Source organism: Carassius carassius, chromosome 49 (genome assembly GCF_963082965.1).
Source record: "Carassius carassius chromosome 49, fCarCar2.1, whole genome shotgun sequence".
In the NCBI taxonomy this organism is placed as follows: domain Eukaryota; kingdom Metazoa; phylum Chordata; class Actinopteri; order Cypriniformes; family Cyprinidae; genus Carassius; species Carassius carassius.
This window is the reverse complement of record NC_081803.1, coordinates 21,373,722-21,387,505: the sequence shown is the minus strand read 5'-3', so window position 1 is coordinate 21,387,505 and position 13,784 is coordinate 21,373,722. Positions and strand designations below refer to the sequence as shown.

The 13,784-nt window shown below is 36.4% G+C and overlaps 2 protein-coding genes across 3 annotated transcripts; one reads left to right on the top strand and one right to left on the bottom strand.

The window, feature by feature from the left end:
- The first annotated feature begins 382 nt into the window (after window positions 1-382).
- LOC132132193 (voltage-dependent anion-selective channel protein 2-like) lies at window positions 383-8,256 on the top strand. 2 transcript variants are annotated; one of them, XM_059544506.1, is made up of 9 exons: window positions 383-501; window positions 1,409-1,480; window positions 1,560-1,609; window positions 3,667-3,819; window positions 3,924-3,976; window positions 4,057-4,278; window positions 5,904-6,054; window positions 6,426-6,483; window positions 7,894-8,256. In XM_059544506.1, exons 2-9 carry the CDS (start codon window positions 1,414-1,416, stop codon window positions 7,983-7,985), a joined length of 846 nt encoding a protein of 281 aa, XP_059400489.1. In that variant the 5' UTR covers window positions 383-501; window positions 1,409-1,413; the 3' UTR covers window positions 7,986-8,256. The 2 variants fall into 2 exon arrangements, with proteins under 2 accessions (XP_059400489.1, XP_059400488.1); XM_059544505.1 differs by lacking the exon at window positions 383-501 and adding an exon at window positions 805-1,050.
- A 965-nt stretch (window positions 8,257-9,221) lies between these two features.
- tor4aa (torsin family 4, member Aa) lies at window positions 9,222-13,539 on the bottom strand. The gene is made up of 2 exons (XM_059544504.1): window positions 13,377-13,539; window positions 9,222-10,481 (listed from the first exon to the last, which is right to left on the bottom strand). The coding sequence occupies exons 1-2, from the start codon at window positions 13,410-13,412 to the stop codon at window positions 9,255-9,257; spliced, it is 1,263 nt and encodes a 420-aa protein (XP_059400487.1). The 5' UTR covers window positions 13,413-13,539; the 3' UTR covers window positions 9,222-9,254.
- Between the last annotated feature and the right edge of the window lie 245 nt (window positions 13,540-13,784).

Sequence of the window (13,784 nt, the reverse complement as noted above, 5' to 3'; positions counted from 1 at the left end):
TGTTTGTGTGTGTGTTTGAGTAGGCTAATAATAAAGCAGTGATGAATATGGGCATATAATAAATTTTAACTGTAATCTACAGCTTCTGTTATCTCTCATTCGGCTGCATTTGGAGATTTAATGTGTAAGTACTTAAAAATAACAATAAACCTTTTTTTTAAAGGTCTCATATTTGCACCAAACCTGAGTACAAGCCCCTTTAAAACTTTACAATGGTAACCACAATATCTGTGAAATACTATAGTTACTGTATTGTAGAAAATTTGCTGGAATTTATGGTTATAAGAAATCGATCATTTTATTTGTGGAAAAAACCCACCACTTTTTTAATGTGCCACTGGGGACTTTTATTTAGCAATCGCTTCTGTGACGCCAGTGCGCATGCGCAGTTTGTCTCCTTCACTTTGTCCTGGAGCTATCAGAAACACAGGACACAATAAAGCTTCAGCTTTGGTTTCTCGTCATCATTTTATTTCTGTCTCAACAGCAACAATATCCTCGGTACGAATTTATCATTCTATTTTTAACAACTTTAAATATTGACTCAGTTGTGTGTAGTGTGTTTATAACACAGCACTCACCATAGTCTTAATTTAATCATCTTTTCTTTATTAAATGTGTGGTTTCGTGCTGTTGAATATGATTAAATGTGACGATGTCCTGTCTGTCCAACATGTTTAGGCTTCCTGCATATGTTTAAGTCTTAAAGGCTTTTCCTCCATTCATGATTAGATTATCAGCTCGAGATCACGCCCCCTCATGCATAAACACACGTCTTCTTTGCTTCAAGTGTCAGATAATGCACGTATCTGAAGGCATTCGCTGTTGGATAATAGCATGCATTTCTACTGAAGTGTTTTGAACATCAGTTTTGCAGTTTCCCATTGCAGTATTAATGTCACTAAATATGTCTACACTACATAGGCAGCATTTCTAGGTGTCTCAGACATCTTTAATGCTCTTATATGCTGCCTACAGCTCAGTTTATTTGTACAGTTAAAAACCCGGACATGGATAATCATGTAAAAATAGATGCACTGTATGAAGGAGGCAGGCTGGCATTATTTTATTTATTTTTTAGCATGCAACTAAATTATAATTTGTGGGTTCTCTTATTTCACAGGCCCTCATACAAATGTTTTAATATGTTTGTAAGTGAAATGTGTTGGCATTGGCAGTCAGAATGCAATCATGTACAGATTATGAAAGCTTAATTTACAAGGCTAGAAAATGAACAGCTACTATATAAACTGCATGCACACAGTGGGTTTGATATTTGATTATGCCATTTTGTGGGTTTGTTTTATCTGTGGTTTGATCCCCGCTTTCTTTTGACATTTTTGTAGCTTTCTTAAGACACTAGTGATAGTTACAAATGCTGATATTTTCCCTTTCGTTTATGAATAAGATATAATGGCAGTTCCTCCTGCATACTCAGACCTGGGAAAAGCAGCCAAGGACATTTTCAGCAAGGGTTATGGTGAGAAAACTCTTGTTTTGGAGAAGATGTTAGGATTAATTGCATTCTGCTGTAATTCCTGTCTTTGTGTTGTTTGTAGGTTTTGGGATTGTAAAATTGGACCTCAAGACTAAATCTCAAAATGGAGTGGTGAGTTAGTTATTGTGTCATTATTTTATCCAAGATGTAGATGAGTTTGTTTCTTCATCAGATTTGGAGAAATGTAGCACTGCATCAGTGTCTCATCAATGGATGCTCTGCAGTGAATGGGTGCCGTCAGAATGAGAGTCCAAACAGCTGATAAAAACATCACAATGTCTGGTGAAGCCAAAAGATGCTTGTTTGTTAGAAACAAATCTATTATTAAGACGTTTTTAACTTCTGGGCAGAATACGAGTCCATAATCCATAATGAAGCTTCCTCAGTCCATCTCCTGTTGTCTCTCGCGTTAAAATCAAGCCACATCTTTGTTTAGAGCTGTTTTGGTTTGTAAACGGTGCTTGATCTGTGCAGATTTCTCTCCTAATTCAGAGCTGACAGCTTTTCCATTAGAGAAGGCAATTTTATAGAGGACTCGTATTTTAGCCAGAAGCAATAGTTTGAAGTTAAAACATCTTAATAATTGATTTGTTTCTTACAAACAAGCAGCTTTTGGCTTCACAAGACATTAACTGATGGAGTGGAGTTGTATGGATTTTTCTGATGTTTTGGACTTTCATTCTGACGGCACCCATTCGCTGCAGAAGATCCATGCTGAGACACTGATGCAATGCTACATTTCTCCAAATCTGATTCTGAATCTACATTTACAGAAAATGTACATTTTTGGGTGAAATATTCCCTTAAAGTGCACATTTCATTACCTTAATGCTTGTCATGTATCTAAACATTAACGCAATTTTTATGTCTTTGATGCACCATTTTGGGAAATGCATTTAGATGGTAAGATTAATGTAGGAGTGTTTGTGTGATGTGGCAGGTTTCACTGTAAAGGCCCACACATCTCTGTGGTCTCCATCACACATCATTTACCATACAGACAGAACTGCTTGAGTCATTATCTTGATGTCAGTTTTTTTGTGGTTAATTATTTTCATGTCGTGTGAATTTATTTTTTGAATCATTTCTCTCTGACTACACAACCGACATCGCTCTGGAGTTAAACAAGAGTCCCGTCCTGTCCCGTCTGTGTTTCTGGGTCACAATCAAAATAAACCTAATTCTGTCACATCACTCGCCATCTGCCATCCAGTAATGTCATGAGACACCAGTTCTCATGTTCAATCTCTGTTTTATTGTTTATTTAATTTAATGTGTTGTTTTTAATAACGCACAAATATGGACTTTCTGTCAGATATTTTTAAATGTGAAATTACAGGGTTTTCGGGGAAAAAGGGTTGTTATTTGTAGCTAAAACTAAAATTAACTATTAAAAAACAACTAAAATTAACACTGAAAGTTTTTTATTAAAAATCGCGAAAAATCTATAATTTAGTAAATTAAAGCAGTGTGGTTGTTTTTAACTATAACTCAAATTAATATTATTAAATATATATTATTCGTTAATACTGTAGAAAAATTGGTAATTCAGTAACTGAAATAAATGAGAAATACTGAAAAACTTAAACTTGAATAAAAATGAAAAATGTTATAATAAATATATAATATATAATAAAATAACTGAAATATGTTTAAGATGAAAATATATAAATAATATATAAAAATCAAAAACTAATAAAATGTTAAAAGCAAAAATACATTTACTAAAATTTAAATTAAAACTGAATATATAAAACTAAAAACTAATGGAAAATACTAATAAATATTATAATACTGTATAAATAATATTAAAATAATATAAATTAAAATAAAAGTTTAAAATGGTCAAATATCCCAAAACCAATGGATTGCCTTTGTTTATATATCACTACAGATAATTTTGTAATTCAAAATTAATTGTAAATAATTGTCAGTAAAAAATAAATAAAAACCAATGTATAATTCTATTAATCTATACTATTTTCTCTATTTAAAAAAAACCACTCAGACTTAGTGAAATTGCAAACTACAAACTGAAATCACAAAAAGTAGGTAACAGTCTAGTCTTTTTGATTTGAAGTTGAATAAAAAAGCGGTTTGTTGCTAATGCATGCCAAGTTTATATATATATATATTAATCCTGTTCATAAACTCTAATCCAACTGCAGGAGTTCAACACGTCTGGATACACCAACACGGACACGGGAAAAGCCGGCGGGAGTCTGGAGACCAAGTATAAGATGAAGGATCTGGGATTGAGTTTGAACCAGAAGTGGATCACAGAGAACATGCTCAGTACAGAAGTGTCTGTAGAAGACCAGGTCAGGAAAAACTCTCCACATGACCTTTGGACCCTTAGAGTCGCATAGAGGATGATCACAGTGGTTTGCTGTCATGTTCAGAATTTGCTGTATCGTCTCCTCAGCTCGTCCAGGGGTTGAAAGTGGCTCTGGATACATCTTTTGTATCAAACACAAGGTGAGTTGTTAGTATCTGACGCATTAAGTCTGGTTTGATGATCTGGTTTGGTGTCTTTGACAGTGTTTTTCTTTCTTTAGCAAGAAAAGCGGTAAACTGAAGACCGGCTACAAGCGTGAGTTTGTCAATGTGAGCTGTGACATTGATTTCGAGGGTCCGGTTGTGCACTCTGCAGCAGTTCTGGGATACGAAGGCTGGCTTGTGGGCTATCAGATAGCGTTTGACACGGCCAAATCCAAACTGGTGCAAAATAACTTTGCTCTGGGATACAAGGAAGGAGACTTCCAGCTTCACACCAACGTGTAAGACTCAATGAAAAACCAGATGGCTGATCATTGGATTTTGAGTTGATATTGTAGAAATTTCCATGGAAGCTTGATTCTGCCGTGGGATAAAAATCATTAAAAAAAGGAAATTGCGACTTTTATTTCACAATTCATTTTTTTCTTGCAATTCTGAGTTTATGTCTCACAATTCTGACTTTTTTCCTTTTTTAGAAGAATTGTGATTAGAAGCTCACAAATGTGAGAAAAAAGTCAGAATTTTGAGATAAAAAGTCGCAATTTATTTCATTTTTTTTATAAGAACTGCACGAAAAAATACATACGTTTATATAATGCAATTTTTTGAGTTTATATCTTACAAGACTTATTTCTCAAAATACAGGCTCGTGTTACCTTTTTTATGTTTTTAAATATGAAATATTTTGATTCAGCTAGCTACGACCCTGCTGATATTAGAGCTGGGTTTAAAATATTGATTAATCAATCTAAATAAATTCTAATTTCATTGAAACCGATATCAATTCTTAAATCGCAAGAATCAATCTTTTAGTGGATGCTGTTTTCCCCTCCAGTAATAACTTTTATGCTTTGTCACTTTTGATATGAAACTCAGTTACAGCACAAGATAAACATGAATTAACAGAAATGAATCACGTCTCAAGAAATCACTCAATCAGTGTTTCAACTGCGGAAAGACGTCAGTGTGTCACATGATGTTACATTAGCTCAGGCAAGTCATTCAGTGACCGTAAACTTGTTAGTTATCCAGAAAGAAAAAACCCTAGAGAGTGTTTTATTAAATATATTTAAGCACTGTATTATTTATTCAATATTTTTTACTTGAAGCTACACTCTCTTTGGAGTGTTACAAGCTCTTGGTGCATAAAGCAGAGCTGTAAAGTTGCAAAGATTAAAGTCTCAAATCTGAAAAAGATATGTTTTATAAAAGTTACGATTCAAACACGCCTTCCTAAAAAGGCTCATTTAAACACGCCCCCACATGTCTACATCACGACGTGGGAATATTTGCATAATGCCGCCAAATATTGAGTCTGGCACTTCTGACTCATAGCCTGTAAGTACGTTTACATATTTAAGAATTTATATACATATTTAGAATTTTCCACTGATGATTCAAATGCGAGTTTTGAGCAGTGCAGAGAAGCGCTTGTTTGTGTTTCTCCGATCACAAATGCAGACATGGTTTTATTTTTACGCAGCGTGATACGAGTAAAAAGACAGTATAAGTTATTATAATCTGTAATTATGTACCCACTGGATGCAAAAACTGCCTCGTTTGTAATGGGTTTTATTGGTTTTGTTTTGGAGACAGCATCACAGTATGGTGATTGGAGTAACATTTCTGTCACATGTGAGGAATTCGGCCAATCACAACACACTGGACAGCTGGCCAATCACAGCACACCTCGCTTTTCAGAACGATGAGCTTTGTAAAGATCTATGTTTTTCAGAAAGGCGGGGCATAGAGGAGAACAATAATGTACATTATAACCTTAACCCGCATAAACATATTGCATTACACCAAATACACAAAAAAGTTATTTTTAGCAATGTCATATGACCCTCTTTTCTTCAATATTTAATGTATGTTTGAATAAATCAGTCATGAAATCTGTCATCAGTAATGACGGAGCTGAGTTTGGAGGATCTGTCTATCAGAAGGTCAGTGATCAGCTGGAGACCGCCGTCACTTTAGCCTGGACGTCTGGCAGCAACAGCACGCGATTCGGAGTTGCTGCAAAGTACCAGCTGGATAAAGATGCCTCGGTGTCTGTAAGTTAACCATCTTCACACAACCTGGATTCAGTTCAACCAAAAAAACCATACTCTTTGCAAGTATGCAATCACACATGCAAATTCTTGGCTAATGCATTTCAAGCTTGTGGTTCTGTTGTACATGACAGCAGTGCTGATAGTGCAAATGCAGACGTGTGTTGCGTTATGATTCAAGTTCTGACACATTTCACGCCACCACATGAAATCAAGGTTTGTGTAACTAGAAGCGTCTGCATACATGTTTTTCGTGGATTGTTTCAGGTCTAAATCTGCCCTTGAAAAGCTTACAGGAAGTTATATTAAATATTCAAAGCTTGGAATGACCAACCTGAGCATGTTTTATTTTTCTCATTATTTCCTTATGGCAGGCCAAAGTGAACAATGCCAGTCTGATTGGAGTTGGTTACACTCAGACTCTTCGACCTGGTAAACATTTTAATATTATTGTTTATGATATGAACAGCACAACCCTAGTGAAAAAATATACTATAATAAATTTATTTTGTGCTAAGTATACTACAAATATATTTACATATTTATTTGGTTAATAAAAACACCCTGCAATTGTACTTTTGGTGTACTAAACTGGAATGCTTAAATCAAAAGTCTGCTAAATTGGAACAACTAATTTGTATTTAATGCTCTTTAATTGTGCAGAAGTAGTGCTCAAGTCCAACTAAAGATATACTGATTGTGCTGAAGTGGAACTATTGCAAGTATCCAACGGGTACAATTGAAATATCTTGCAATTAAAGATTATTAATAGTGATATTAATAAATGTGCATTACGCAGTAAACAAAATACTTCAGTAAGTGATGTCAATAAATATGCTAATGGTTTGTATTATACTTAGTATCAAATAAATATATTTTAAAATTAAATTGGCATTTTTTTACTAGGGAAAACTACTACATTTCTACAGCATGCAGAATTTAAACTGCACAATTCATGATTTTTTCACAATTTTCTGTATGCACCGAATACCCAGATGATATTCGCCAAAATGTTCAATATACAACCAGAGCACTGTACTCCACTTTATCCCACGGTGCAATGCATTTCATTTGCAGTGTGAAGAATGAACCAAGAGTTATTTTTAACATCTTCCTTTTTGATTCTTTTTTTCTTTTTCAAGTTGAGACATTATTAAGGGAACAGAAACTTGTCTCACCCTCAGGCCATATAAAATGTAGACGAGTTTGTTTCTTCATGGGACCAGATTTGGAGAAATGTAGGATTGCATCACTTGCTCATCAATGGATGCTCTGCAGTGAATGGGTGCCGTCAGAATGAGAGTCCAAACGGAGAGTCCTCTAAACAAATTTGTGGATTTTGATGTAAAAGGATCTTATAATTTATTCTTATTCTGACGGCACCCATTCACTGCAGAGGATCCATAGGTGAGCAAGTGATGCAATGCTACATTTCTACAAATCTGATGAAGAAACAAACTCTTCTACATCTTGGATGTCCTGAGGGTGAGTAAATGTTCTCAATAAATATTCATTTTTGGGTGAACTACTTCTTTAAACAAATATAATGAAAATGTATTACAATGTATTTTTACATTTTTTTTTTATTTCACTAATTTAAACATGCAAGCAACAGTGAGATTGTGTGACAGCATTCTCGGCATACTGCATACAAGTCGCCAAAAAAAAATTTCAAAACTTGTAATTATTAATAAATATTACATGGTATATACTTCACAATATGTAATACACTAGTATTTCATTTCAGTCATCTTGTGACCAATGTTTTATTTGTTAAGGATGTTTATTAACATCTTTGTCTATCTTTTAATGTTTTATTTCTCCCTTTTCCCCATTGTAAAGGGGTGAAACTCACTCTCTCAGCCTTGATCGATGGAAAAAACTTCAACACCGGCGGACACAAAGTAGGACTGGGTTTTGAACTGGAAGCATAGCTTCCGTAGTGCAAAAGACACAGAAGAAGAGGGACTCAATCCTCATGTTGTCCCTCCTACATCACACACTAGCACTCGATGACTAAAAACACTTAGCGGCATGTTGACAGTTTTTGCAAGTTCGTGGGAGCTGAGTTATTCAATCTCAACCGGCCGTAAAACCTGGCCATCTAAGGGAAATATTTACGTAGAGCACCTGCAACAAACCAGATTACACAAGTAGCGGTAGATTTGCGAGCTCGGAGTGTTTCTCTGGTGATGTCAGGGCATGCTAAGCGGTCATAAATTTGCATGGTTAAGGTTATTTCTCAGGATGCTGCATTAGAGCTATGTTGCACTCCTAGGGCTTTAGGCCTCACAGGAAACTGAACAGACAGCATATGTATTTTTAGAGCTTGCAACACTATCTATTACACACTCATTGATGGCTAGAGAGCAACTCTGTGTTGTGGGAAGAAATAACGCTAGCTAACCATTTCAAATGTGTTTCGGTGTACAAAAGAGCTTTTTGTGCATTACATTTTTTATGGGCACAGATATCAATGCCTTGTACAAACCAACAGTTTTTTCATATTACTATTATATATATTGTTATTATATATAATAACAAATTTTACAATCTTGTGTAAGTTGGTCTTTGTACCTCAATTTTCCAGTAGAAATTGAGAAATTCTAATAAACAAAGTAAAATTGAATTATTTTGAGTTGTGCTTGTTTTATGGACTTGCTATATAGTACATGAATAAGTAAAAGATTGGGGTTAGAAAGATTATTGTTATTTTCAAATAAATTAATACGTTTATTCAGCAAGGATGCATTAAATTGATTAAAAGTGACAGTAGATACACTTATAAAGTTACAAAGATGTATTATTCAAATAAATGCTGTTTTTAAATGTTCTATTCATCAAATAATCCTGAACAAAATTTATCATGGTTTCTGCACAAAAATGTTTCTTGAGCAACAAATCGTCATATTAGAATGATTTCTGAAGGATTTTCTGAAGGAAATAAATGACATTTTAACATATATATTCACATAGAAAACAATATTAGTTTTTTACTGTAATTTTGATCAAATGAATGCAGCCTTGATGAGCAGAAGAGACTTAAAAATATTTTTTAAATTTTACCAACCCCAAACTTTACGGTACTTTAACAGTACAACACTTTTTTTCACTGAATGCACAATGAAATTTGACAAAATGGTCATTCTCATGGCACTAATAATGTTTTCCTCACATTGAACATCTGCACGGCAGATTTTGTTTCAAAGAAGATTTACTTTTGCCACAATCTGCCTGCATCCGGTGTGAGAAAATTCCCGTTCACCAACTATATAGTATGATAGTTCTTCAGCAAGTTTTTCAACGTGGGAGCGATCAGGGTAGAAGCCTTCCCTGGACATCTCGTCAATAAAACAATCTAATACGTGGCTCTTCTCCAAAAGCATAAATGGCAGGATGTCTGCCTCCAAAAATAGCATGTGGTATCTTTCAAGGTAGCCTCGAAACCAAGGGTTCAGTTCCTGAATCAAGCTCAGATGGCCTGAGACGGCGACGCTGGAGTTTTGCAGAACGAATTTGGTGATGTCTTCATGTCCCAAGTTGCTGATGAGAATGTAGATGGCGTTTAAGTACTCGTTGTTGTTTTGGGTATGAATCAGGTCTTGCAGTGTGTCCAGCAACTCTCTGGGCATGTGCTCCACCTCATCGAAGATAAAGACCGGTATCTTTTCCTGTTCCTCAGCCTGAGTCACCATATCCGAGACGTGAGAGTCCAGAGATTTGGTGCATTGTGGGATATCGTCGTCTGTTGGGCAATGGTGCAGAACGAAGTACTGCATCACCAAGTCGTCGCCAACAACTGAGCGGAAATGCTGAGCCAGTAATCGGCCAACGTGGCTCTTCCCAACTCCAGTAGGTCCGTGAAGCGACAACACTAAAGGCTTATTGTGGACATAAGTTGACAAATAATCATGCAAATGGCCCAGAAGACTGTCTGCAACTTCTTGTTGGCCAAAGACTTCCCTTTTAAGGGTTTTCTCCAGTCCATCTAGATCATATTTAAGCACATGGTCATCCAAGTTCTCAATGGCATTGTAAATTTGTAAAAATACGATGATGCACAGCAAGTAAAGGCATTTCTTTGCACGGCTTCTCTCTTTTGTGGGTACAGCTCTCAAACTGCTGCTTGGATACAAAACCCGTGCCTTCCTCTTTTTCTTCCGCTTGCGTGGGGAAGTGGGATTTGAGTTTATGGTGTCTGGAAGATTGTCAAAGGTGAAAACCTTTGGGCTGGACCGTGGAGACATAAAGCTCTGGGACGACACCGCTGCTATCTCAAGACGGCGTTTCTTCATGGCCTGGTACTTCTGGCGAATGCGCACCATGGCTCGCACACTTGAGGAGAACTGGGAGAAACTTCCAGTGCCATTTTCCTTCATCTCTTTCAGCTGGTCTCCTCTCAGCCTGTCACTGGGGTCTTGTTCTCCCATCTGTGGAAAGCAATGATGAATTAAAAATCAAACAATATGAGAAAGACTATAAGAGTTTGAGTAATCACCATGGTGCAAACAAATAAATAATGACTGTATTTCAAAATCCAGCCAGCATCTTTTAGCCGACATGTTTTCCAGCAGGGAATGGTAGCAATAACAAATGGTGTGAAACTTGAAACTTGAGTGCTTGTTTTGACAACTTTTTGTTTGATATTTATTGCTCAGAAAATTGCACAAAATAAATGAGTACGAATGTTTCTGCTGCTTAAGTTTCTTTAAAATTCCTTGGAATCTTTCCAGTGGACAAAAGGTTTCTTCTAGTAGAGAAAGTCTACACTCTTAAAAATTAAGGTTCTTTATTGACATTGATGGTTCCATGAAGAACTTTACATTGGACAAAAAGTTCTTTATAGTGGAAAAAGGTTCTTTAGATGATCCAAATGTTCTTCAAACTAGGTTATTTGGGAAACCCAAAAATGGTTCAGAAGGCCAAGTCCTGCAGAGTTTAGCTACTGAGTCTGAAGACTTTGATTAGCTGGTTCAGGTGTGTTTATTCTCTGCAGAACAGTGGCTCACAAGGACCAGTCCTGTTCTATGTTATCACTGCATAAATGCTTTTAGAACCCTTAAGTGTTCTTGTATGTTTCATTCAGCATGCTCACCTCAAAATTAGTGAATTTTCTATCCTCATTGGCCTTTAAAAATCCTTTGGTGCAAGATGACGTGTTGTAAAAAGCATGCATCATAAATTCAGCTTTTCTTTTGTGACCCGTCACACCTTTTATTTTGGTGCATTTAACAGTTATTATGCATATTCAATAAAACAGCAAATTCTGAAAGGAAGAATGGAGGCATATGCATTCAGAAAACAAACAGCGAGAGGTCATTATAGACATGCATGATTAGCAGTGCCAAAGTGCAAATGCAATTAGTTTTTTCAGCAACCTGGCAGGGGGCAGGACCAAACTTGGCACAACAAAGTGAGCTCATTTTCTGTCATGAATGAGCCTGAAAAAGCCTTACAACATGACTGATGTTGTAAACAGCATGCATCATTAACTCTGCTTCTCCTTTGTGATGGATGTCACACCTTTATTTTGGTAGTTTGAAATTGACAAAAAAACTATTATTGCAGAAAGCAAGAATAAATGCATATGCATTTAGAGAACAAACAGCATGAGGTCATTATAGATATGCATGATTAGAAGCACCAAAGTACAAATGAATTCTGGTTGGAATTGGATCTCTTTGGTTTTTGTTTTGTTTAGCATTCTCACCATAAAGTGAGCCCGTTTTCTGTCCTAAATGACCCCGAATGACTTATGTTGTAAATTGCATGCATCATACCCTCAACTTCTCCTTTGTGATGCATGTTGCACCTTTATTTTTGTGCATTTGATAGTTTACATTTTCCATGAAACAGCTAATGCTAAAGCAAGAATGGAACCATGTGCATTCAGATAACGAACAGTGTGAGGTTATTATAGACATGCATGATTAGCAACACCAAAGTGTAAATACAATGTTGTTTTCAGTGGCCCGGCCAGTTGCATTGGGTCAGGACCAAACTCAGTACAAAATAAGTGAAAATTTGATATTTCTGCTTCTTGCATGTTTCGTTTAGCATACCCACCTCAAAGTGAGTGCATTTTCTGTCTTGAATGACCCTGAAAAGACCTTTGGTACATGGTGACTCATGTTGTAAACAGTATGCTTCATGAACTCAGCCTCTGCTTTGTGATGCATGTTGCATCCTTTATTTTAGTGCATTTGCCATCATAAAAAAAAAAAAACTAATGCTAAAAGCAAGAAAGGAGGCATGTGCATTAAAATAATCAATGAGAGGTCATTATAGAAATGCATAATTTGATAAAAACTTCAGTTTCAAGTTCTATTTCTGTATCACAATTTTTTGTTCCAAATGCAATCTCTATCTTTTAGCAGTGTGACTGATTGATTGCATTGGGGTAAGACCAAACTTGACACAAATTAATTGAGCATTGTACACCACAAAGTGAGCACGTTTTCTGTCCTAAATGACCCCGACTAACTCTTCAGTAAATGATGACTCATGATGTAAACAGCGTGCATCATAATAAACTCAACCATTGCTTTGTGATGCACGCTGCAGTGTGGTGCAGTTTGCAGTTGCCACAAAACGGCATGGAAGCAAGTCGTGGCAACGTCATTCACCGTTTCCAAGCACTGTACTCAACACGCCTGCAGGCTGAAAGAATGCCTTATAAAACTATACACATGCAAATGATACTGCATTTAAACAAGTGTCACTTCAACAGAAAACTAAAGAACTCACTTTCAACAAAAGCCATGCACATATTGTCTGACCATCAAGTATCAAATGACAAAAATAACAATTCTTGCTCCCTAAGAGGCCTCTCTGTTTTCCCCTACAATGAAATTGAATCAGAAACATGAAGCCTATTTGCTTCAAACAACAACAAAAAAAGACCCTGAAACTCCTATGAAAGCTGCTTGAAAGGTCTCAGGTGCATTTAAACACATTTTCTTTGCAAAAGGTACATTCAACATTCCAGAAAATGTTGCCTTTCCTTCACTAGCCCCCCTGCCAAGGCAGACATGGTTTCCTTCCTGGAAATCCTTTTTCACACACCCCTCTTTGGAGAACAAGAGCAATAAAAAGTGTCCCGTTAAATCATGAGTGTGCGTGACCGACTGCATGTCTGAAGTCTCCCACCAGCTTAGTCTCTACAGTGGTTTTGCTCAGATGAGGGAAGTTAAGTAAGACTAGACAGTTGCCTCAGCTGAAGTGGTTACACTTTATCAGATGCAACAGAAAAATGTACAGGAAGACAAATGCAAAACTTGAGAATGACAAATAGAGTATGTTTTATAAAAACAGAGTGGGCTTACCTTTGGAAAACACTCTGGCTTGTGGTTTTGAAACATCAGATTCCTCTAGAAGCTTGGCTGATGAGGAGAGAAGAGGAGAGGAGAGGAGCTGACTTCCTCACAGCCAGATGAACATTAACAGGCAAGCTTTGTCAGCTCCTCCTTCTATCTGATCATCTTCTCTGCAAGCCACACCTCCCTCCATCACATACATTGAAAAAACAGAACTTCTGGGGCACCTTTGTGCACAAAAATAGTCTGTTTGCACTACATTGTGCGCCATTTGATTCGGACAGCAAACTGAGAAATTGATTGAAATTGTTGTGGAGAATGGTGATCACACAAGGCTTTGTTTTTACTCTATAAGGGAACTCTTTTAATCAAGAGAACTAGTAGAATGTGTAATCTGTGTTTGCTTATGTAAAGCAG

Bases quoted from the DNA above. Each gene is read 5' to 3' on its own strand.
- LOC132132193 (XM_059544505.1), top strand. From the start codon at position 966: ATGCTGCCTACAGCTCAGTTTATTTGTACAGTTAAAAACCCGGACATG. The intron at 1,481-1,559 runs GTGAGAAAACTC...TGTTGTTTGTAG, and splicing joins CATTTTCAGCAAGGGTTATG to GTTTTGGGATTGTAAAATTG. The intron at 6,055-6,425 runs GTAAGTTAACCA...TCCTTATGGCAG, and splicing joins ATAAAGATGCCTCGGTGTCT to GCCAAAGTGAACAATGCCAG.
- tor4aa (XM_059544504.1), bottom strand. From the start codon at position 13,412: ATGTTTCAAAACCACAAGCCAGAGTGTTTTCCAAAG. The intron at 10,482-13,376 runs GTAAGCCCACTC...TGCTTTCCACAG, and splicing joins AGCCAGAGTGTTTTCCAAAG to ATGGGAGAACAAGACCCCAG.